The sequence below is a fragment of the Balaenoptera acutorostrata genome, chromosome 5 (genome assembly GCF_949987535.1).
Source record: "Balaenoptera acutorostrata chromosome 5, mBalAcu1.1, whole genome shotgun sequence".
NCBI classification, from domain to species: Eukaryota; Metazoa; Chordata; class Mammalia; order Artiodactyla; family Balaenopteridae; genus Balaenoptera; species Balaenoptera acutorostrata.
The window spans coordinates 14165269-14192122 of NC_080068.1; the positions used below are offsets into that span (position 1 = coordinate 14165269).

A 26854-nucleotide genomic window follows, 5' to 3' on the forward strand; every position below is an offset into this window, starting at 1 on the left:
CTGGGGTCCGTGCTGACAGCCGCGGCTCGTGCGCGTCTCCGGAGCTTGTTTAGGCGGCGCTCCGAATCCCCTCTCCTCGCGCACCAGTAAACAAAGAGGTAAGAAAAAGTCTCTTGTCTCTTCGGCAGCTGCAGACTTTTTCCCCCGGACTCCCTCCCGGCTAGCTGTGGCGCACTAACCCCTTCAGGCTGTGTTCACGCCGCCAGCCCCAGTCCTCTCCCTGCGATCCGACCGAAGCCCGAGCCTCAGCTCCCAGCCCCGCCCGCCCCGGCGGGGGAGCAGACAAGCCTCTCGGGCTGGTGAGTGCTGCTCGGCGCCGAGCCTCCGTGCGGGAATCTCTCCGCTTTGCCCTCCGCACCCCTGTGGCCGCGCTCTCCTCCGTGGCTCCGAAGCTTCCCCCCTCTGCCACCCGCAGTCTCCGCCCGCGAAGGGGCTCCTAGTGTGTGGAAACCTTTCCTCCTTCACGGCTCCCTCCCACTGGTGCAGGTCCGTCCCTATTCTTTTGTCTCTGTTGTTTCTTTTTTCTTTTGCCCTACCCAGGTATGTGGGGAGTTTCTTGCCTTTTGGGAAGTCTGATGTCTTCTGCCAGCGTTCAGTGGGTGTTCTGTAGGAGCTGTTCGACATGTAGATGTATTTCTAATGTATTTGTGGGGAGGAAGGTGATCTCCGCGTCTTACTCTTCTGCCATCTTGAAGCTCCTCCCTGTATTGTTTCTTGTTTAAAAATCATCTAAAATTGTTTTCTACTCAAAAAAATTTGAAGTCCCACTTTGTGCCAGGAATTATGTATTTAATAAAGTGGAGGATACAAAACAGCAATCTTTCCTGACTCCATGGAAACTTACAGATAATTGGTACAATAAATGTTAATCATAAAAATATAGATTAAAAAATTTAACTGTGATATTACTGTAAAGAGCGGAACATGATGCTGTATTGGAGTGACATGAGCTAGCTTGGGGGGTGGGTCTGGTTGTCAGGGAAGGTTTACCCCAAGCTATAGATGTTTACATTGAGATCTAAAGGATGAGTAAGAGTGAATTCAGTCATTCCTTGAAGAATGGCAGGTTCCTAAGGTTCTTCCAATCAAGGAAGACTGTATATTCAAAACTATTGGTTCTCACATTTGGCTAAACTTTGGAATCATCTTGGAAACTTTAAAAAATACCGATACCTGAACTTGAAAAAAAGAATACTGATACCTGCATCACATGCCCAGAAAGTCTGATTTAATTGGCATGGCATATGGCTTTGGCATTGGGATGCTTTTTAACTCCCCAAGTGGTTCTTTTATACTTCTATGCTTCAGAAACAGTTTGAATCCTTAAGGCAGGAGAATTATGTCTATAACTCGAGAAACTGAGGGAAGACTAGTGTGGTTGGAGTCCAAAGAATGAGAGGAAACATGATATCACCTGAGACTGACTGTAAAATGTGACACATCACACAAGTTTTGGTTGGCCACAGTAGAAGTCTGGTCTTTATCTGGAGAAAAATAGAAAACTATGGAAAGATCTTAGGCAGAGGACATCATATCTACATGTATGTTTATGTTTGCAGTGTAGAATAAAGACTGTAAAAGAGAAGCTATGAAGTCAGCTTGGAGTATGCTGGTGGCAAGGAGATGCTGAGAAGTGGATTTGAGAGGTTTTTTTTAAGGAGTTGAAATTGGCAGACTGGCAATTGATTAAATATGAGAGATGGAAAGACTGACTTCTTTGTTTCTGGCTAGTAGAACCGGATGGATGCTAAGGGGTAGATTATGAGCTTAATCTTATGATATTGGAGGTGCCTTTGAGATATCTAAGCAGAGATGTTGAAGAGATAGAATATAAGGAGACATCTGAGCATGAGATTTTCAGTTGTTTGGGAACAAAGATCTAAAGTGCAATAGCTTTACATTAAACCTTGTAAGTTTTATAAAAATAATTATTTTAGTTGTATAAAACACTATTGTAATAGGCACTGGGCACCTACAGATGATTAAGATGAGGAGATAGGAAAGACTGAGAATTCTAATGTGATTTTAAAATGAAGATCCCTTTAAAACATCTCAAGGTAGCATGGAATGAAGAGAAGAAATCCAGCAACTTTTATCAGATTGTAATCATTAAATGTAAAATATTATTAGGAAGAAAATTCTGATCAGAAAGAAAAGGAGATCTAATTGAATTTTAGTGACAGGAATCATCCTGAAGAATCACAAAAATTGTCAGGGGTACAATATTACAGTAGGACACAGTATCAGATTGGGGATATTTTGGGTTTTATTCAGCTTAAACTAGAGCCTAGCCAAAAAGATAGAAGAATAAAGAGGACAGCAGGAGTTTTAATGTATGCATTTGTTTATCAGATATCTATTAGGACCTATCATGTACCAGTACCCCAATGCTATGATAAGGAGTAGGGCTACAACAAGAGACAAGGTAAGAATTATTCAGCTTCAGAGAGTTTATAGTCTCCTATCCTACTTAAAACAAGAAAAATAAAAGAGTTTGTTTATTTGAGAAAGTGTCCCTAGTTAGCTTTTGCAAAGGAAGCCAGTAAAAAGAATGCCTTTATTTGATAAGGTTAAGGAGCCATTCTATGAGATTGCATTTGCTGGGTGTTAAGGCATGTCTTAGGGCAGTGGAGATTCTGATTTAATTGTTCTGGGATTAGGCAGGGCATCAGAATTTTATAAAGCTTTCCGGTTATTCTAATATGCAGCCAAAGTTGAGAAGTATGTTTAGCTTTAGAAGTATGTTTCATCACTAAAACTAGTGGCTCCGGATGATGAGGCTGAGAAAGGAACAACAACGACAAAATGCTGATTATATAGGAATAATAATAATGAACACTTCTTTAGTTTTTATGTGCCAAGAACACTGCTAAACACTTGACATATATTAAGTCAGTTAACAGTCCCACCAATCCTATGAGGAGCCATTTTTCCTCTTCGCCTTTGGGAGGGAACAGAGGCCCAGTGGCCACACCCAGCAGGTGTCAGAGCAGGTCCTTGAACATAAGCAGTCTGGTTCTGGAGTTCCTGATCTTAACCACTACGCTGTATTTTCTCTAAATATAGTGTAATAGTAATTTTACACTAAGAATTATAAACAAAGTGAAAACATGTAATAATGGCAGAGTATCATTAAACCAGCCAGATACCAGTTGATAACTGAGTGGTTATTATAGCGCCATAAACACCTTTGAGCTATTTCCTCATATATATATACAGAGAGATAGATATGGATATATAGCTTCCCATGTTTATAGTCTTCATTTGTGGAAATCAGTTAACAAGTTTGTCTTGTTGTACATGTACATAGTTACCTAGTACAGAAGGTTTTGTCTTCAGCAGCAATGCAGGAAGATATAAGCTGTAGAATCAGGTAATTTTTTTTTTCTGACTTTTCATTTTCTCCTGAAGGAAACTCTAATCGAAAGAACGACTCCTACTTCATGGTAATGACCAAGCTGTAGGAATAAAATCTTAGGAGGAAATAATCATCCCCTAGGGAACAAGTCTAACAAATTGCACCTATTTTACAGGTGGAAATACCATAAAGAAAATTATTATTGGAAGGATTACCGACACACTGTGTTCCTATACATGTCAAAGAAAAAAAAATTCCAATTTAACTCTATAAAACATGTATCTGAGTCAACCTGGCATATGTATTTTTTTCTTACGCTTTCTATCCCATTACAGAAGTAATATCTACCAAATAATGCTGTGCACTTCTAAACGGCTAGCTTTCAGCTACTTCGTCATGCTGTTGTCGTTCCCTCTTTTCCTCTGAAGGCTGAGAAAGCAAATAAAGGAAACGTAGTGCTTGGGAGCATATTGCCCCAGGGCTGTGGACATTGTGTGTCCTGAAGCTGGAACTTTGGTACTATAGCCAGGCTTGGTTTGTTCCGTATGAATACAGTCTAGTACATGTAGGGGATTCTGTTTGGTATTCAGTTAAGAGCTCTCTTGACTCCTGTTATTAAAGCCTACAAACTATTGAGTGTAAAATTAAACTGTTCAGCTCTTTTTGACATTGTAACATTGCCTGAAAAATAGTGATGTAAAACCCAAGTCAAATGTCATTCTTTAAAGCCCATGGGCAAATGAAGAGTGAAAACATTGAGGGGAAAAGAGTAAATGTCTAAAACTTGGTCATTTACTAATGACACAGTACATAATGTTAGGAACACGCTACTGTGCTCATGCAAATACATCAGCCAGTTTGTTGAACACAGATATTACATTGATTTTAACAGAAAGCTGCAGGGTTTTTATTGCTAAAGCTCCAGTGAAGGAAGTAATTAAAACATTAAGCATTTTAGGGTTTTAAAATTACTTTAGGCAATAACCAGAAAATACTATAGGAAATCGATATTCTGTAATTGAAAGGAAATTGAATTGGTCTTTATTTTTTTAATCCCTTTTAAATTTTCTCTAGACTGCCAGACCATGGAAGACAGAGAATCTTGTTTTGCCATCAGCAGTGTGACTTTCCGTAAATCTCATGTGCTGCAGAGACCATTTTTATTATTTTTACTTAGAAAGTGCTCAGCTGAATAGATAGTATTATGAAATTTCGTGTGCATTATCTTTGTTAGTCTCTGGCCTCATTGTTTAAAACTAAAACAAAAACACAACCAGACAAAAACAACCTTCTCCACTCGAGCAAAGTCAAGTTAAAGACATTTCAAACAATGAAAGCAGAGAAGTTGTTAGATAAGTCTCAAGCTTGAACCTGAGTGAAATTCTTTTAGTTCTTATCAAACACTATGCCTGTCAATCTTGCTCTGCTGCAAGGACTGTCACCCATTGTAGATACAAATTCAGTTTAGATCTATGTGAACCTAACTCATTTTTCTTGCTTATTATTGGAAGGAGTTTTTACAATCAAACAAAATAGCTTGAAGTGAATCTCAGGGAGGTGACTGGATATGAACAGAAATTAAGGAATCTTAAAACTTGAGTAATCTTTCAGAAAGGTGTGTATAATCAGCCTTTCCCTTATAATGAGGATAATAATGATACCTTCCTCATTGGGTGGTTTTGAGAATAAATTAATTAATATATGCAAAGCTCTCAGATGATTAGCACATACTGTGCTCTATGTATGTGTTATAATAATTTTTATAAAAATGACATTGATGGTGATGATTTTGCCTTTTAAATTTTATTGCCAAAATATGAATTCACTCACTATTATATTGAGCCAGCCACTTAACAGTACCGAGGCTTATTTTCCTTGACTATTAAAATAGAAATACTATCTTCTCTACCTTCCTTAAATAGATCGTGTTTATGAAAAGAATTTTTTTAAGCTATAAAACAGTACGGCAACTAACAGTACTGAATCTGGACTTTAAAAAGCAATAGTTACATGTATATATATGGCTGAGTCACTTTGTTGTACACCTGAAACTAACACAACATTGTTAATCAACTATACTCCAATATAAAATAAAAAGTTTAAAAAACGCACATCAGTTTAAATCCTAATTTCATCTCTTTGTAAATAAGTGACCTTAGTTGAGTTCTTAATTTTTATGTCTATAAAGTAATATTGGTAACAGCACCATCTCATAAAGTTATTTTGAGTCTTAAATGAGATCATGTATGAAAAGCTCAGTACCATGGCTGACACATAGAAAGTATTCCAAAAAATATTTAAAAAAAAAGTTCTATTCAATGTACGAAATGAGTATTATTATAATTTTTTAATGATTTCTTTGTTACAACCTATTGATATATGATGAGTGGATATACTTTATTTCTAGTTTTCCAGAGAATCTGTATCCTGAAATATCTCTGTATCAAAATTTCATCTCTAGTTTTTGATGACCACAGCTAACATTCAGATAACTTTAAGTATTGGAGTGGGTGAATATGAAGGAATAAATGAGATAAGTAGAAGGAGTTACTAGTCTTAACATCTAGACTGTTGTTATTAAGAACAGGAACAACTTTTCAACTTTCTAAGTACTATAATCAAAAGACATGTGAGTCAGATGGCAAAAAAAAAAAAAAAAAACAGAAAGAAAACAGATAGGTGAAAAACCTTCATAAAGCTGAAGAGAAAATTATATGGCCTGTAGTATATATGAGAGAATCTGGCCAAACAATAAAAAAAACTTCATATCCACTTATTGACCTGCCCACCATGCACACACTTGATATTAAAAATAAACCTCCAAGGAAAGACTTTTATTGGCTCGGGTCAGACGACCAACTGTTAACAATTGTTAAACCAGAGAGTCAGAGTTATGAAAAAATGTGGATGATTTGGAACACTTGTCCAGGGATGGAAAAAAAAAGCAATTCTCCAAAAGGAGGGATGGGGTTAGTGGCCATGCATGGTCACTGGAAGAAATCAGTGTGAATAAAAAGGAAAAAAAAAAAGACAGAGAGAGAGGAAGGGGGGAGGAGAGAGAGAGAGAGAGAGAAGAAACACTCTATATAGTACAAATAGTGTTCAAGTCACTGCCCAGGTTGGAAGATAAGACACAACCACCTCCTTACCTCCTCCAAATGCTTTTTCGTTATTGTTATTTCAAACCCCCAAACACTAGAATGCTCTAGAATTTTTCAATCATTGACTGTATTTAGTTATGTTTAAAGGAAGACATAATTAAGAAGAAGCTGGAAATTATATATTTTTAACTGTTTGTCCAGAACATTGTTGAAACAAACTAGTCAGCAGGTTTTGTTGGTATTCCAGTAGTAAATATTTTGACTAGTCAATACACCAAAATGCTATGTTCAAGTTGGCACTAACAGATGTCGTTTATCAATATTTAGGCAAACTGACAGTAGGTTCACCAAACTTAAAAAACAACTCCAAGGGAGAAAAAACCCTGTGTTTACTGTGACAGTTTAAACATATTAGTCATGAATAAGATCATGTCCTAAAAGCTATTAATTTAACTTAGAATTAAGTAATATAACGGTAAAAGGCGGCTAGCGCATTGGAAATTTAGCTTTTCAATTTGTTTTAGATCTCTTTTTCCACCAATATTATTTGGTCTAGGGAAATAAAATCTTCGTGAAGAAGTAATTAGAAAAGTGCACATCAATAAATGTAATTGAGGATAGACTTTGGTTGACTTCAGAAGAGAACAAAATCTCAAAAGAAATTTCATAAGGTTTTAAATTTGGCAAGAGGACTACAGTATCTCTGATAACTAGACTTTCAACACATTTGGATTTGCTAATTGGATCTAAGTTCTAATTAGACTTTTATGTAACTAAAAATGACACATCATTGTATGAATTTAATGTGCATTTACAGTTGAAACCAACAATTAGCAGCCTTTTTCAAATTATTTTAATAAGAAAAAAGCTGGCTTTTTGTTTACATTGTGACATCCACTTCTCTTAAGATATATTGTGTACATTTTAGTTTTCTCAATTAAATACCATTTGTGGAGCTCAAAGAGAAACTTGAGTTTTAATGGGAAGCACCCAAATTGTTTATTTGTGAGGGAGACTTGCCAGTATGTTGATGACTTCAGAAGCCACAACAAAACGCAATGCAAGGAAATAATAGTCTTTAGGAGGAAGCAGCACAAATAACCAGATGCCCCTGTAAACCATTCAGTTAACCAAAACAGTCTCTGAATATGACTAAAAGTCTGTTACATTTTTAAAGCATGCAAGTATGGAGTAAGTTCCCAAATGTAAAGGCTCATGGAGCTGGTATCAGAATTAATAGCATGATGTATCTTCACAAGATGTGCATTGCAAAATTCTCTTTGCAGCTTTGCTTCTTGGGCAGATATCTGCTAATCCAAGTGACAGCACCTCTCTTTCCTCCTTATTTTTGAATTGAGAGTCACCCATTTTTATCCCATTGTGATTTATAGGCAGTAATTTTAAGACTGGTAGTCCTCAGATTTGGATATTACAAGACATAAGAACTACGTGAGAATGTAAAATTAAAGCAGTATTTTGGAGAGCGAAGAGCAGTTAATCGTTGCATGACTTTAAGGAAAAGGCTGCTGCCAAAGTCTTCCAAGCAGGTTGATAGCACTGACAAAAAAGGCAAATTACATTGTTTTATGTACTGTGAATACTTGAAAACAACAAAGCCATATAGATGATTTTTTTTCCTCAAGTAAAAGCTGTAACCCCTCTAACCACATTAAAAATCTTACAGTTTTATGTTCCGTTAAAAGCAGTGTAAGATCTAATTAAAACCACTGAAACTGTAAAAAAAAATCTAACTTGTGCAGTAATTGGTATACTAGAACAGGCATTATGCTAGAATTATATGTGCTATTATTTTTCCAATTAGTGTATTACTGGGACTGAGTTATTGGTGTATTTATAACTCCTCATTAAGTCAGATGTCCTCAGTGAGTCCCCTGAAGGATGTTGGATACTGTCATATGCCATATGATGATATTTAAAAGCAGGAGATAGCATAGCATTTTTGCTTGCTTCATTTGCTATTAAACAGGAAAAGCTGCACAGGACACTTCCTGTTATCAGTGACTCCAAGATTTATCACACAGTTCTCTGAAAGGCCTGTGTATAGGTGATTGGACTGTTCTTCAGGCAGAAAAGTGACCAAGGTATTTCATCTTTCAGCTTGGGTGCTGGACTCCTGTCACAGGGCTGAATGGGTCCCTGACTGACAAGAAACTGGAGAATAACATGCGTGGAGTGGTCCTACGTGTGGCGACTGTTCTGGTAGGTCTGATCTGCCCCTTGCGGTTTTGGCTTCTAGAGGTTCCTTTATCCTCCATTTCTTTATGTTTCATTAACTGATGTCATAATATTAAAAGAGCTGACTATGCATTCTAAGGGGTTTGTAATGGTCATGTTTTCCAACCTTCAATTTATGTGGATCAGAATCAGATTTTTACAGGCTTTTCCTTTAATTACAGTACTTTTGTCATAACTTTCTTAGACATTTTAGGCCAGATTTACATCCTTCTACAGTTTCCTACACATGATAAAGTGAAGTTATCTCTCAGGCATTCTCTCACTGAAGCCCTACGGTCTATGTAAATGAAGATAACCACGCCAAATAAGGGTAGATTTGATCAAACACAGTACATTCAGTAACACTAAAACATGAGCAGACTAAGAATATTTTTCTGGGGAGGACCTACTTCAAAGTAAAGATCATCCAATTGTTTCATAAATAATATTTATTGAGTATCAACCGTATTCAAGCTCAGTGCTGATTCCTGGGGACAGTGATGATTAAAATGGACAGATATGATTCTGTCTTAAAAGAGCTTATCATCTAGTGATTCTGTGGCTATTACATGGGATTATACATGTGAAACATTTATTACAATTTCATTTACTTGGTATAAAAAGCAATAAATGGTAACTGTTATTATTCTATACATTATTATTTTCTCACATGATACACAAATAAAATAAGATGTCAAAAGAAATAGTCTTCAACAGTAAAATACTCACATGGGTACTATCTAAATAGCCATAAAACATGAAGACATGTATTCTCCCTGCCTGTTTCAATGTGATTAACCTTGTGCTACTTTGTAGTACATTTCAAAACCAAATAATCCATAGTTATTAACTTCACTTTTTTTCAGAAAAGCCCACTTGTTTTTAAATTTGAAGAAGTCTTTCTTATAGGCTAAAAAAATTACAGAATTAGTAAACAGGAGAAGTGGTCTTTTTTGGTATGTTGATGCTAATAGATGTTTATCAAGGTTTATAACAGCAATAGCTGTCCTTTGTACATTATTTAACACAATTTAAGCAGACTCAACATAATTTCATTGTCTAAAAGAAGGATCTGTGATATTCTCTATAAAAGGAAATTCAAATGAGTAATCTATCCTCCCTTTTTGCTGCCTATAATTTATTTTTAGTTATTGTTTTAATAAGATTTTTACTGTTTGGCAAATAATTATATTATGAATACTTGACAATTTAATTGTGAATGTGCTTCTGTATGTACTCAAACGTGTAGATATGCATTGGCACTGATGTGCTAATATTAAAAAAAGACAGACATTTTGAGTACAGTAAACTGTAATAGTCTCTTCTCTAGTGATTAACATGGAAACTCAGGTGAAAACTGTAATAAAAGACAATATATGTGCTTTGCTTTTGTCTTTGACATTCATATCTCAAGGCAAGCTAATCGCATTTAGTCATTAAACAAATATTTATTTAGTACTTACTATATGATAGACTTGGTAAGGGGTTATTCATCTTATATGCATATTCATACCTCAAGGTATGCAAAGAATCTTACTGGAGAGAAGCACATATAACGAAACAGCTAAGATTTATTAGTTATTTACTATGTGCCAGATACTCTACTAAGTCTTTTTCATCTGTTATCTTACTCAGTCCTCACAGTATTTACAATAAATAGATAGTATTCTGATCCTAAGAATGTGGTTGAAGAAACTGAGACATACAGAGGTTGAAATAAATGTGGAAGATTATACAGATGGGAAGTTGCAGAGAGAACTGGGATTCAAATCCAGGATCTGACTGCAGATCTCTTAACTTCTGCCTTCTCAACATTATATTATAATCTCTCTACCCCTACTGCGATAAGTGTGCAAATTGAGGTAGCTATAGGATTTTCTTGACTTGATAGTTGCAAATGCTTAACTCTGAATAAGATGAAAGTGAGTTTTACTGGGAAAGCTTCACAGAACCAATTATTTTAAATTCATTTCCAGGCTGAGCAGAACGACTGCTGTTTTGTGCTTGAAATGGTACTGCCTCACACAGTGTTAATACCTGCATGCCCCAGTCTCACCTTCATGATTCAGAATGGTCTGTTTCCTGCAAGCTTAACCCAGCACATATCCTGAATATGACTAGTGAATGAAGATATGGAAACAGTCTCTTTCCCCCAAGTTTTCTGTGGTGCAATATGGATTTATCAGTTGGGTGCCCAGTTGAGTGAAAGGTTGTTACACTTTTTACACTCCCACAATATACAGCCATTGTACTTAATGATTTCTCAGGCTTCCTGGCTCTTCCTGTAATTCTTATTTGAATGGAAACCAGCCATGACTTTCTTATTTATTTCTTACAAGCACCTTTCCAGGTCCAGCTCTTACTTATATGGCCTTGCAAGCTTCCTCCACCCAACACTGAGAATCACTCTTTCCTAAATCCACCCAGCAACTCTAAACTCACGATGTCAACTAAACCCTGAAACTCAGATTTGGTCTATATTGGACTTGATTTAGCAACCTAAACACAACCCCCTTGTATTCCAAATATTTACCTCCAGCCATTTCCAGAAGGGAGAAAGAGGAGGGAGGGGTCATGTGTAAAGCCCCTGAGGGAAGGTCTCTCAGCTTTTATTCCATTCTAACTGAGATCTAGTCCCAGTTACACACACACACACACACACACACACACACACACACACGCCCTTTACTTCTTAGGAAAGTTATGCTATCGATGACACACGGGTTCATAAAATTGATTTTTCTTACCTAAGTTTTGAAACTCCTATTCCTATCACTATTAAAGATATTTCATTGACTTGAAGGAAATAATCTAATATTTATCTTAAACTAAATATTTCAGCACTATATTGTTTATGATGCCAGGGGCAAGTGAATGGTATTCAAATGGTTAATTGAAGAAAATTAAATAAAGGGATTATTAACAAATACCTTAAGTAAGGTTAAATAAGTCAACAAGGATGTTGAAGTGCCAGGGCCTAGATGCACAGCAAGCCTTGACAAGCCTGAAGACTGAGGTGACATGGGAGAGAGCAGTATTAACAGATCTAGCTAGAGCCATGGGAGAGAAATCCCATAATAGTAGCTGTGCCCTTTGTTATGGCAAGAGGATGGGAAGGAGAATCACTGTCAACACCACATTCAGGCAGTGAGGAAATGGAGAGGAGGTTACCCCAATGTCACTTCTCCTATCTTTCCATCTCTTTCCATTGTTTCCAATTGCAAATCTAACCAGAAATCAGAGGGCAAGGGAACCCAAGTAATGAAGACCATGAAGGTCAGCTTTCCAGGTCACAGAGCAGGGCAGTGAGGGACTGCAGGGGAAACAGGGAAGAAACCATCACCAGCATCTCTTATTTGATCAAACCTGTTAAGAACTTGACATGTGTTAACTTATTTAATTCTTATAAAAACTCTACAAGAGATGCACTGATTACAGTAAAGGATGAAAATAAGGCTCAAAAGAATTAATTAAATCTCTGTGTCCATATAACTAACAAGAGCCAGAGATGAGTTTCAAGCCCACAGATCCTGGTTCCGGTGGCTATGTCCTTAGCCACTCTGACATTCTGTCTTTGGGATCAGAATGAATTCATATTAGGTTTAAATTAAATATAACTATTGAGATTGCAAATGTTATTGGATTAGTAATTTAGGAACATTTTTTAAATGGCATCACATAAGGATAACTTTATATTCAACCATCACCAAAGCCATGTAAGTGTCTTAGAAATGGAGGAAAAGAAAGAAAGAATGTGAATAAAATTCCCTCTGCTAAACTCAGTTTCCATATTTGGTCTGCTGATCTCTACATCTTACCAGGTGGGCCAAGTGTCTTACTATGAGGCACTTATTAAGATCATTTTTTTTCTTTTCACTTCTAAAGTTGTACAAGTATGGATAGCCATAAATGACCAATTATGGCATTCAGTTTTTTCATGGTAATTCACAAAATTTATTGGAAACATCACTGAGTTATAAATATCATCATAATAATTATGAATACTTACGAAAATAAAATGGAAAGAATTTGGCAACAAATGAAAAGAAAGATTTGAGAAGCTATCCTGTAAGAAAAAGTACAAGATATCTGAAAAACATAAACTGGCATTTAGAAAGAGATCACTGATAAATAACTCTTATTTTCTTGATTTGGTTTTGCTAAAACAGACACGTGGCATCTCTGATGAAAGATGAGCTCACTCATAAATTGATTTGAGAAGTATTTATTGAGTATCTTTTTCTAGGTGCTTGGGGCACATACAAAACAGAGAAAGATACTGACTTTGGGGAGTTTCATTCTAGCAGGACATCTACAGCTCTAAGAATATTTCTGAAAAAATGCAATGCCACTGTTCTACATTGAATATATTGTACAATGCAGTATTCCTTTGCCTAAAACTACCATAAACATAATTGTATAACTTTATATACATATATGATTGGAAATTTATGGTAGAGCTGTGGTGGTGCTTTTTCTGTATTTTATAAATTCAAAAACATACAGTTTTTCATATTTTAATATCTTTGAATCAGGATGCATCTTTCAATTGACGTCTTCTTGCAGTTAAAATTGGCAGCATTTTTGGTCTTTATTAGTGGTAGGTAAAACAATTTTGCATCTTGCAATTGAAAACATTTTAGATTAAATAATATGTGGATGATATCTTTACAAAATTAATTAAGTTTATGGATATTCCTGGAAACTTCATTTAACAAAACTGGGCATGAAGCCATCTTAAAGAGACAGACTATTTAAAAGAATACCTCATGAAGAAAAGAAATAACAGTAGGAAATGAAACCAATTTTAAAAAATAGAGTAATAGCAATGAAAAAAATTACTATCTAAACTAAAAATGTCACTAGACTCATAGAAAGGTAAACATAGAAAATATGCCAAGACACATTTTTCACAGAACTAGAAAAAAAAATTTCACAATTTGTATGGAAACACAAAAGACCCCGAATAGCCAAAGCAATCTTGAGAAAAAAAAATGGAGCTGGAGAAATCAGGCTCCTGGACTTCAGACTATACTACAGAGCCACAGTAATCAAGACAGTATGGTACTGGCAAAAAAAAAAAAACCAGAAATATAAATCAATGGAACAGGATAGAAAGCCCAGAGATAAACCCAAGCACACATGATCACCTTATCCTTCATAAAGGAGGGAAGAATATACAATGGAGAAAAGACAGCCTCTTCAATAAGTGGTGCTGGGAAAACTGGACAGCTACATGTAAAAGAATGAAATTAGAACACTTCCTAACACCATACACAAAAATAAACTCAAAATGGATTAAAGACCTAAATGTAAGGCCAGACACCATAAAACTCTTAGAGGAAAACATAGGCAGAACACTCTATGACATAAATCACAGCAAGATCCTTTTTGACCCACCTCCTAGAGAAATGGAAATAAAAACAAAAATAAACAAATGGGATCTAATGAAACTTAAAAGCTTTTGCACAGCAAAGGAAACCATAAACAAGACCAAAAGACAACCCTCAGAATGCGACAAAATATTTGCAAATAAAGCAACTGACAAAGGATTAATCTCCAAAATATACAAGCACCTCATGCAGCTCAATATCAAAAAGCAAACAACCCAATCCAAAAATGGTCAGAAGACCTAAGTAGACATTTCTCCAAAGAAGATACACGGATTGCCAACAAACACATGAAAGGATGCTCAACATCACTAATCATTAGAGAAATGCAAATCAAAATTACATTGAGGTATCACCTCACACGGTCAGAATGACCATCATCAAAAAGTCTACAAACAATAAATGCTGGAGAGGATGTACAGAAAAGGAAACCCTCTTGCACTGTTGGTAGGAATGTAAATTGATACAGCCACTATGGAGAACAGTATGGAGGTTCCTTAAAAAACTAAAAAATAGAACTACCATACAACCCAGCAACCCCACTACTGGACATATACCCTAAGAAAACCATAATTCATAAAGAGTCATGTACCAAAATGTTCATTGCAGCTCTATTTACAATAGCCAGGACATGGAAGTAACCTAAGTGTCCATCGACAGATGAATGGATAAAGAAGATGTGGCACACATATACAATGGAATATTACTCAGCCATAAAAAGAAACGAAGTTGAGTTATTTGTAGTGAGGTGGATGGACCTAGAGTCAGTCATACAGAGGGAAGTAAGTCAGAAAGAGAAAAACAAATACCAAATGCTAACACATATACTTGGAATCTAAAAAAAATGGTTCTGAAGAACCTAGGGGCAGGACATGAATAAAGACGCAGACCTAGAGAATGGACTTAAGGACATGGTGGGGGGAAGAGTAAGCTGGGACGAAGTGAGAGAGTGATATGGACATATATACACTACCAAATGTAAAATAGATAGCTAGTGGGAAGCAGCCACAGAGCACAGGGAGATCACCTTCGTGCTTTGTGACCACCTAGAAGGGTGGGATAGGGAGGGTGGGAGGCAGATGCAAGAGGGAGAGGATATGGGAATATATGTATATGTATAGCTGATTCACTTTGTTACACAGCAGGAACTAACACACCATTGTAAAACAATTATACTCCAATAAAGATGTTAAAAAAAAAAAAAAGAAAATACACCAAGGCAGCTTATATTAAAACTCCACCACATAAAGCAAAGTCCACAGTCTGTGTTGAGAAAGGTAAATTTCCCCAAGCAAATCACCATAAGAAGGGTGTAGCAGATAGCTGCCTACTGAGCTATCATTTTAAGACCATTTTCCTTTTCCTAAAATATTTTCTTATTATTAGTCTCACTTCTTGGAATTAATTTAGCAGGCCTTATTTCCCTGTGAAAATGGAGATGTTATCTGAGATCAGAGAAAGGTAAAACAGTATTGTATAGTACACCCTAACTATTAGCTTTGACTCAATAACTATTGTTGAACATCTGTTGTAAGCTAAGCACTGTGTTAATCCCAGAGAGGCAAAGTTAAAAAAGATACAGTCCCTGCTTTCAAGGAGTTCCACATGAACTATTTTATCAACATTATTAAGTTCTCTATCAGAAAAAAGGAACTGTTTGTGAAGGACTCAGAATTAAATACACTTGTGGGGAGCCTGGGAAAGAATGATAAAATAGAGAGAGACAGATAGAAAGAGAAATGGATGTCACAGTCTTTTATGATCTAATCTCAACCGCGACATCCAGGACCAGCTTCGTGGGTTTACAGGACAATTTAATTCCTCATTTCACTGTGTTCTTTCATTCAGAACTATTTGTAACTCTCTGTTTTTATTTTGTAATTATTTCATTAGTGTTAGACTCCCCCTCTAAGCTGCATACCAATAAAACACAAGTTGGTTTTCACACGCAATATCAGGTATATAGAAGCAGGTCAGTAAATATATGTTGAATGAACAAATTAAAATATTCCGATAGCCTCTGTGTGTGTGTGAGAGAGAGAGAAAGAGAGAGAAATGGAGGGAAGGAAGGAAGGAAGGGAAAAAAAGGGGAAAGAAAAGAAATAAAGAACTTTGTATGTAATTACAAAAATAAGAACAGGAATGGACACAAGACTAGGCCTGAATAAATAGTCTTAGGATTCCTCATTCTTTAATTTCCATCTACTAAGTCTAAATTTCCAAAAGAGATGGCAAAGGATTGTGCTATTATTAAATCCTTTGACATAGTTGTTACTAGGAAATGACTTACATGCTTTTAACGTAAAGAAGTAGAAAGCTTTAATTCAAACATCAAGAATCATTCATTCATATTATTAAATAGCAAGTTTACATTTGGTGAGAAGTTACAAATCATATAGAATCATTTAATATTCTCTTCGTCTTAGAGGCACTCATTGTTTGGCTTTTGTTCCACAATATTTTGTTTCCATGTGGACTGATACTTGCTCATTTATGTTCCCATGAATTATGTCAGTGTAAGATGGAGCAGTGTACTTAATTTCGTCTGGATGTACCATTTAGCTAAAGAGTAAATAATATGCAGTTGATTTCCTTATTGGAAGTACTTCAACCTATTTCCTTGCTTTTTCTCCACCTAGTCTTCTCTTCGCAACACAGTCATACTAAAAGCCATTTGTCATATACTGCAAAGAGTACTAGGTTTATAGTCAAAAGACATCAGTTCAAGTTCCACCTTTTCTACTTAATAGGTCATTGAACTTATGGAAGCCAGGGAGCTATTCTGAACCTCAATTTTTCTGTCTGTAAAGAAGGAATAATAAAACTGGCCACACAGGGTTATTGTGAGTGTAAACAGCTTAAACTATGTGGAAGCAGTTAGTAAAGTGCAGAGTGTTTCTAAATATAAGATGTTATTATGTCTGAGTAGAACGATGATGTGTATATTAACTAAAGAAAAGAATAAAATGAGCATGAGTGATCATGAAGGCATAATTAATCATTGTCATCAATCTTCAGATTTTTGTGGGAAATTATTTAAAGGACCCTAAGGCAGACAAGCAAAACATAAACTACAGAATCATGATTTTTAGTCCACTCACTGTTACTTTAATTTGAAAATCTCCTAATGAGAACAACAGCAACTCTCCTCCTAGTGAAGATGGTGCTTCCTAGAGAAAAAATAACACAAATACCTGATACAAAAGAACATTCAAATAATAAACTGTACAAATTTCTAAAAGTCTGGTATGTCAATTACATTGTCTCATAGGAATCATGTTTGGTTTCAGGCTAGCTTTAAGTAGCCTCTATATGTTAATATATACCTAGGAAATACACTAAGAACAGCCTTGAAATGTCATTTTGCTTAGTTTTTTGCTAAGGACATTGTCCAAGTTTTTGCTACTTGGAGACCTTCAGCATTTTGAACCCCTACAGAGCTTTAGGCTTTCCTGAGTCTCAGCCTTTGAGTCTCCTGAACCTAGAGGCAAATTTAGGGGCAGGGAGAGTGAGCTTGATAAGAGGCTCTCCTGGCAGGCACTCACATCAAGGATATGGGGAGGGAGTTGATGGCCATCTCGTATAGCTCCCACAGCAGTGTCTGAAGAGGACTCCTTTCAAGTGTTCATAAACACTAAAGTTTGGTTCAAAGCTCCAGGCAAAAATGACAAATCTGGCAGAGGACATTTCCCGTGGATACTGTCTTAAATAAACTAAGCTAAAATTCTCAATAAAATTCGGTAAGTGCCATGTAATATCTACCACATTGGAAGTACACAGTATAACACTGTGGTCAAGCACTGTCCCTGGAGGAGTTCCTCTTCTGAGGTGGCAGGGGGAGAAGTTCCATGGACCCACTCCCTAGCAAAATAAGCAACACTGCAAAAACTAACTAACTAAATAAGTAGGTAAATAAATATAAACCATGTAAAGTCTCTGGAAATTTCCTAAGGGCATACTGAAAATGAAGTAACACTTAATCAAGAAAATCTACTAAAACTCAATAAAAACAACAGGAGTCTATAGTGTCTCAGCCTCATCCTGCTCCTTCCCCTTCCACCTCACTTTCTGCCTTACTCAGCTTGATGGAGGCTCCACTCCAAGTAGGTCTGGCCAAGAAGACAGGGCTTCCTCTCCCTTAAAAGTTTCCAATTAAGGGTTATCTCACCTGGAGGCTGCTAGGATTTTTCATACCATCCAAATGAAATTTGAAAAGGCTAAATTCCTAGTGAGTGTGACCAAGAGTTTGTGGGCTCCCTTTCTTCACTCAGCTCTGGCCCATAGGATGCAGTCTCAACCCCAGGTGTGGCAGACCTAGAATACTGGGGCCTTGATTGCCATCACTCCAGCTTGCTCCAAGGGCAGGGGTTCCATGCCAACTGAGGTAAATGGAGAAGACCAGAGGCTGCCACCCAACTCAGTACCCAGAGTTGTAGCACAAAGACTTTGTCCAAGGGAGAGGCAGTACACAAGAAAAGAGAACCCTTAAACATTCTCCAGTTATTTGAAACAGAGCATGGGGAAGTTCAAGTATATGGCTCCTCTTAATTAAAAGCAACAAGCTAAATCATAAGCCAGATAGCTCACCAGAGAAAACCAGAAAAAGAGATAGCTAAGAATATCCTTCCTGAGGTCAGAATAACTTTTAAAGATTAACCCCAAAAATGACCCCTACCAAAATTTATTTTCTTCAAACTACTGTGCAAACCCAGGGAATTTTTGAAAACAGTAAAGCAATCAACCAGTAATTAGTGGAGCTTATGGCTTAATGACCGTAATGAATATGACACACATGAATATGGACACAAATATCCTCAACAAAATGCTAGAAAACTGAATCTGGCAATATAAAAAAAGGACTATACACCATAAACATGTAAAGTTTATCCCAGGAATACGAGGTTGGCTCAACTTATGAAAATCAATCTCATATACCATATTAATAAACAAAGGAATAAACCCACATGATCATCTCAACAGATGTAGGAAAAGCAGTTAATAAAATCTAACACCCCTTCATGATAAAAACAACAGTCAACAGTCTTGTGATAGAAGGGGAAAGAATTTTCTAAACTTCATAAAGAGCATCTATAAACCCACAGCTAATGTCATATTAATGGTGAAACACTGAAAAACCCTCTAAACCCCTAAGGTCAGTAACAAGACAAAGACGTCAGTTCTCGCTATTTCTGTTCAACATTGCGCTGGAGGTTCTAGCCAGCCCAGTTAGGCAAGAAAATTAAGTAAAATGAATGAGATTAGAAAGGAAGAAGTAAAACTATCTCTATCTACAGATGACATGGTCTTGCATTTAAAAAACCCTAAAGAGTACACACACACACACAATTAGAGTTAATAAATGAGTTCAACTGCTTTGCAGCATACAAGATCAATTTACAAAAGTCAACTGTATTTTTGCACACTAGCAATGAAAATTCCAAAAAAGAAATTAATAAATGCATTTTCATTTAAATATATCAAAGGGAATAAAATAATTAAAAATAAACTTAACAGAACAACTTCAATATTTGTACACTGAATGCTACAAAACATTGTTGAAAGAAATTTAAAAGTCCTAAATATATGGAGAGATAGCCTATAGTCATGGATAGGAAGACTCAGTATTGTAAAGATGGCAATATTCTCCAAACAGAACTACAGATTCAATGAAACCTCTATCAAAATTCTAGCTGACTTTTTTCTTTGGCCATAAATGACCAGCAGATCCTAAAATTCACATGGAACTGCAAGAAAATCAGAATAGGCAGAAAAAAAACAAAAAGAAAAAGAAACAACAAACCCACAAAATCTTGAAAAAGAACAGTAGGAAGACTCACACTTCTCAGTTTCAAAACTTACTAAAAGCTACGGTAATCATACTGGTTCAAGAATAGACATTTAGATCAGTAGAATAGAATTGAAAGTCCAAAATTAACCCATATATCTATGGTTAACTGATTTCCAACATGTGTCAAGATCATTCAATGGGGGAAAGAATAGTCTTTTCAACCAGATGCCCACATGCAAAAGAATTAATCTAGACCCTTACCTCAAATCATGTACAAAAATTAATTCAAAATGTATCCTAGACTTAAATGTACAAGCTAAAACTATAAAACTCTTAGAATAAAATATTAGCTGTTAATCTTTGTGACTTTATTTTGGCAATGGATTCTTAGACATAACACTCAAAGTACAAACAACCAAAAAAAAAAAATAGATGAATTAGATTTCATTAACATTAAAAATGTCTATGTCTCAAAGGACAGAATCAAAAAAAAAAAGAAAAGACAACCCACAGCATGGGATAAAATATTTGCAGATCATGTGTCTGATGAGGGACTTGTATTTAGTACATATAAAAATAAAGTTATAATAACGACTCAATGTGAAAAAAATAAACCAATTAAAAACGGGCAAAGGATCTGGACAGTTTTTTATAGAAGGTATATAAATGGTCAATAAGCATATGAAAAGATTCTCAATACCATTTGCTGTCATGGAAATGCAAATCAAAATCACAATGAGCTACCACTTTACACCCACTAGGATGGCTATAAATCAAAAGGACAGATAATAACAAGTGTTGGCACAGTTGTGGAGAAATTGGAACTTTTGTATGTTTCTGGTGGGAATGTGAAACAGTGCAACCGCTTTGGAAAACAGTCTGGCAGTTTCTCAAATGGTTAAACACAAACTTACTGTGCAACTCAGAAATTCTACTCTAGGTATGTTCCCAGGAGAAATGAAAATGTATGTCCACACAAAAACCTGCACACAAATGTTCATAGCAGCTTTATTGATAATAGCAAAAAATAGAGACAACTCAAATGTGTATCAACTGATGATTGGAAGAAGAGTGGTATACCTATAAAATGGAATATTATTTGTCAATAAAATGAAATGAAGCACTGATAACATGGTACGTTGATGAACCTTGAAAATATACTAATTAAAAGAAGCTAGTCACAATAGATCACATATTATATGACTCCATTTATATGAAATGTCAGGGATAGGCAAGTTTATAGAGAGAGAAAGTAGATTAGTGGCTGTCTAAGGCTGGGAGAGATTAGGGGCTTGAGAAATGATGGCTAATGTGAACTGGATTTCTTTAGGGGGTAATAATATTCTAAAACTGATGACAATGATAATAGCACATGTCTGTGAATGTACTAAAGCCACTGAATTGTACACTTTGAATGGGTGAATTATATGGTATGTGAATTATATCTCAATGAAGGTATTAAAAAAAAAAAAGAGTCTGGAACGAGATTATATTTCAATCTCCAGGTCTCCTCTCTGTGAATTTAGGCCAAGTATTTAAGCTCTTTATGATTCTGTTTCTTCATCTTTAAAATGGAGATAACAACATTATCTATGTCATAGAGCTGCTATGAAAATTAAAGGAACTAATACATGCAAAGAAAGAAGGACTTCTAACAGAGCCTGGCACATAGGAAGTGCTGTATGTAGGTGTTAGTTCTTATTATGCACAGAGTGTTAGAGGAGAGCATAAAAGAAGCATCTATCGCATGTGTAGGGCAGTGGGAAAGGCTCAAAGGGTGACACAAATTAGTTTTGAAACATAGGCAGGGATTATCAAGGCATAGATAAAAGGGAAGGAATATCCAACAATGTAAAGAGTATACACAAAAGTATGCAGACATCAAGAATTTAAAGTATCCTATAAGTAAACTGGAGTATCACCTGAAGCAAAAGAAATTGAAATGCAGCCTGTGTTTTAGGTATTCTTTTTAAAGAGCTCCTTCAGAGACAATTTAATTAGAAATTTTCTGTGAGAATAAGGTTAGCATTACATAATTTAGATAACATGCATCAAGTTAAAAACACCATCGTTGAGACCCTGATCTAGTCTGAAGATTAGGTAAAATGGTTCTCATTTCTATTATTGAAACAGTATAATCTGTACACATAGCTCTGTATGGTATACATATTTTGTTGTCTGTTCTGCTGCTGGTACCCATCTTATGTGAGAGAAAAGGGGAAAGTGTGATTTTTATAAACAGACACTTGAGGAAGACTAGCCTATGCAAACAATGTAATTCATAGCAACACCGGCATATATGTTCACTTCAATGCTGAGTGAATAAAATCATCATGAGAATTGATGCATGACAATGGCTTGACAATTTCTTATTCTTTCTCATCACACCAATTCTTAAGATGATAGCTGTATGCAGACATGTGAATATCGCTATTGGGCTGAGCTAACCGTGCATGACCCAACTTTTTTTCCTTTTGGAAGATGAAACCTGAATTCTTAGACTAAACAGTGAATAAATGTTTCAGAGATGTGTTATATAATTTACTTCTGAAAAATAGAGTTACTACTTGTCTCTAGAAGTTTAGAAAGATATTGACATAGTCATTTGCAAATTCAAAGATGTAGAAACAGTAGGTCTATGTTGACTTCCATAACCTCTGCAATATTCTAGCCAATATCATAGAGCACTGCATTGGAAAGAAATCCAAATATTAAGGTGACCTTGAAGTTTTAAGTTACTTTTTGCTAATGCAGTAGTTTTGACATAGTTAACAAAACCAGTTCTGTATATAATTCCTCAGAAATAAATATAAGTATAAATATGAAAACTAGAGAAATGCTTCTGATACAGATTTTACTGTTTAGAGTTACAAAGGAATATATTAATGAATTAAGAGCCATTAAATCTTACAGATAATGTTACCAGCCACCATTTAGGGCACACTTATTATTCTTGGTGTTTTAATCTTCATGGTGCCCTCAAGATTATTATTTGTGTTTTGTTGATATGGCTGAGACTTAGAGCTAGTCAAATAACTTCAAGTTACATTTGTGGCAAAAATAAGCATTGAATCCTTGTTTGTCTGGCCCCCCACAAGCCATGATGGTGACAAGAACAGGACTAAATTCCTGTTGCCAACAACTAGAAAATTGAGCAAAGTCTGGAAAAAAACTTTCAGACATTGGTCAATATGTAAATAAGGATTTTGATTCCTAAAGGTTGGAAACAACAAAATGATTCCAACAATCACCCCAGATCTTTGGCTGATGGCAATTTCCAGATTGGAGACCCAGGCATATAGATCCAAAACAGATTGTCAGCTTTACTGAGTTGAGAAATTAGAGATCAAAGTTTGTGAAAGCTGAGGAGGTTGGTATTTGGGGGGACATGTTTGAAAAGAGAGAGCTATCTGAGGAGAATACTTGCAGAAAGGGGGTCAAAATGACATAGGGGTCATTTTGAGTCTTGGCTGAGTAATAGGTCATACATACATCCAGAGAAACTGTACAATGCTGGGGAAAGAATGACAAAAAGCATATCAATTCCCTTTTTTTTTTTTTTTTTTTACAAACTAAAGATATAAACCTTTATTTCACAACTTTGTCATAATTTACTTTCTAATGAGACATGTATTGGGGACATAGGTTTAAAATAAGAGAGACTTTTGAGAAAGCTTTCATTTTGGGGTGATCTTATTGTACCAAGACTTTAAAAGGATATATGAAAAGCATGTATTTACCTTTGAATTATGTAGTAATTAACATTTAGGTGAGCAAACATATAAAGTAGCATACTCCCACACATCTTGCTATATCAGTGTTTCGTATGTTGCCTTGACCTCTTAAAAGGTTCCACTTTTCATTAGGAAGATGCATATTCATTTGCCACTTCTAAACTCCAGTAGCATGTTGATTTTGTTGCTGTTTACAGCTGACATAAATTAGCATTGGGTAAACAGATGCAAAAAAAAAAAAGTCACAGGAAGTTGTCCTTGCTTACATCTTTAGAAATCCTCCCAATCAGGAGGGAAAACCAATGTTTTGAATTAAAATGTAACAATTAGATTTCGTTTTACAAAGGAAATAAATTTTGAGAAAACCTTGTATGCTTTCTCAGTCCCTCTCAAAGAGCTAAGGAGTCAGATGGCAGCCTTACCAGTGAGGAAACCAGGCCTCAAGTGGCATTTGGATTCTTTCAAAGGCACAGTAACAAGTTTGACCAATAGGGGATCATTCATCAAGTCACTATCCATTGCATTAAATGGGACTCTAGTGTGGTCTGAAATGAGAAAAGATACCTCTAAAAAGCACCCAACGTGGGAATAGCTTACTCATCTGTCAGCTTCTAGAACGCAAACAGCTATTAAAAGTCAGCTCCCTCTGGGGAGGTAGGAAGCAGTCAAGGAGAGAACCACCATACTGATGGAGGCCCCAGAAATGGAAAAGTTGGTCAAGGAAAGGAAGGCAAATGCATACTCTTTCAGAATACACCCCTTGGGTATTTTAATGATCAGTCGAAATACAAAGAGGTTTGGATTTTAAGGTGTCTTTTCACAGCATCTCCACGTAAACTGTGTATTAATTATTTTAACCTGGAAACAAAAAGGCCATAATGCTGAAAAGTGGATTTGTGATTCTTGCATGTTTTAAAACTTTGAGCAAAGAATTTCAGGTTCTCTATGTGATGGAAGTTAGCATGAGGAAATGAACTTTACATTTTTTAGGGGTTTTTTTGGTAGGTTTGAAGGTGGATTTTTTTTTTTTTTTTTTCCTTTTCTCCTTTTTATTTCCAACCATTGCTAGTGGCATGAAATGGGAAAATGAAATGTTTGGACTAATTTTTTTTCCCATTGATTCTTATGTAGAATAATGTACTCTGCAGTTCAATTAAAAATAACAAGCTGCTGTGTTGCTCTGAGCCAAATGTAATCTCCAAGACCATGGTCAATAAAACACTCAAGAAAATGAAGTATTGAGACTGAATGGTTTGAAGTCTACTGGGGAATAAAGAAGCAACTGATTAGCATTTGAAAGCAAGGTCTTTTAATTTTTTAAAACTCAAGGAGAATAAAAAAGTGATCACTCATCAAGAACAAAGAGTTTGAAAAATATCTCACCTTTTTTTTATGAGTCCTTTCAAAATTTTAAGAATGACCTTTGGTCATCAGCCCCAAGAACTAAGATGCTTTTCTGTACATGTAATGTTATGTTTCGGAAACTCCTAGAGTCCCTGCTGAGGAATGTAAGGATAAATGGACCAATGCTCAATGTTTTTTCACTCTAAGTGACGTTTGCTCCATCCAATGAAGGATGTCATGAGAGTAAGTGTTATGGCTGGTTTTATGCTAAACATTCCAATCTATTATTCAATAAAATATAGTGATGGGAAAAAGTTTCATACATCTTTACATTTTTCAGTAACTTATGGGAACCTCCCTCTAATTCCTTAATATGTGTCCCCACAATTAATTCAGTACTGTAGTCCATATCTAAAATCCTGATAAGAGCTAGCACAGAAGTTATTTTTAAATGCCTTTTATTAATTTGGATAACTTCTAGTAATCTTCTTTTATACACTTACTAATTTTTGAAACACAGAATATGGTTTTTTCAGCTTTAAGCTCAGACTTCTCTACATTCTGTAAATCCTCACAGATTTGTTTCTTGCTTTTAAATATCAGCACCTTTCCACTTTCTACGCTTCTGTTTCTGCCCTCTATGCAGGAGATCTTTTAAGTTTCCCACTGTGCTTCGTAATAAAATCAAAAGAAAAAAGCATATCCTTCAGAAAGCATTCAGCTCACTAGAAATAGAAAACCTGTCACCTTATTCTTAAAACCTCAGATCAGGCAGGTCAGTGGCAGAAATAGTGAGTGCAGTTTTGACAAAGGGTATGGAGTGGGGTTAGCAAAATTATTATGTACCTTGTTATCTCCAGATGTGTTTTTAAGGAAAAGACTGTCTTCATTCAGGAAACGGGCTTGGTACTGTTGGGAGGAAAACTTTTCCTCTGCCCTCTTAGGTTTGTATGTTTAGGGGCCTGCGAATTAACTGGCAACACCTGTGAATTAACTGACAACACCTGCGAATTAACTGACAACAGGAGGAAAGTCAAGGTTTATTTACACGTGCACATGGAAGTCACTTAGTAATTTAGTCATGAGTAACTTGCTGAATATCCAGAGGTAAAGGTTTATATACCAGCTTAACAAGAGGGTGGGGGGGGTGGAGTTCAGGGCTTCAGAGGGAAAGTAGGAAGGGTCTGTTGTTGTTGGATTTTTTTGTGTGATTTTTTTGTTCCCACCTAATGGGAACAAGTAGACTATCTCCTTCCAGGACTTTGCAGGAAACTCCCTCCCTGGGAATAAGTTTAATGGCAGCTGCATCTTCAGGAGGCTGTGCTTTATTCAGATAAGGGAAGTTCAGATAAGATTTTGTGTTTTCACTTTAACATAATCTTTATGCCAAAACTGTAATCCCATCAATATGCTGACTAAAGTTGAAGTGTGACTTGGAAGAATAAGAAAGTATAAACAGCTCTACTTTAGAATAGAAAAGGAGATATAGAGTGGACAAAGAGACAGAAAGAGATTGATTTTGATACTACCGTGTGTTAAAAGACTGTAGCCCAAGTTCTTTCTCTTTTATATACCATGTAGTTTCTGAACCTCCTACCCAACCCCAAACACACATACATACCCAAATGCTGATAAAGGCAGTCTAAATTAACTTCTAAGAATAAAGGCTTTATCTTATTGAATTATAGTTTTCTCCGGATATATGCCCAGGAGTGGGATTGCTGGGTCATATGGTAGTTCTATTTTTAGTTTTTTAAGGAACCTCCATACTGTTCTCCATAGTGGTTGTACCAATTTACATTCCCACCAACAGTGCAAGAGGGTTCCCTTTTCTCCACACCCTCTCCAGCATTTATTGTTTGTAGACTTTTTGATGATGGCCTTTCTGGCCAGAGTGAAGTGGT

General features: G+C 36.0%; 1 protein-coding gene across 2 annotated transcripts in view; it reads left to right on the plus strand.

The window, feature by feature from the left end:
* The window catches only part of GRID2 (glutamate ionotropic receptor delta type subunit 2), a 1428522-nt gene that overhangs the window by 1040784 nt on the left and 360884 nt on the right, over window positions 1-26854 (plus strand). For both annotated transcript variants that reach the window (XM_057547452.1, XM_007184090.2), the window contains exon 9: window positions 8578-8679. In XM_057547452.1, the coding sequence (XP_057403435.1) occupies window positions 8578-8679 (102 nt within the window). The remainder of the gene's footprint in view (window positions 1-8577; window positions 8680-26854) is intronic.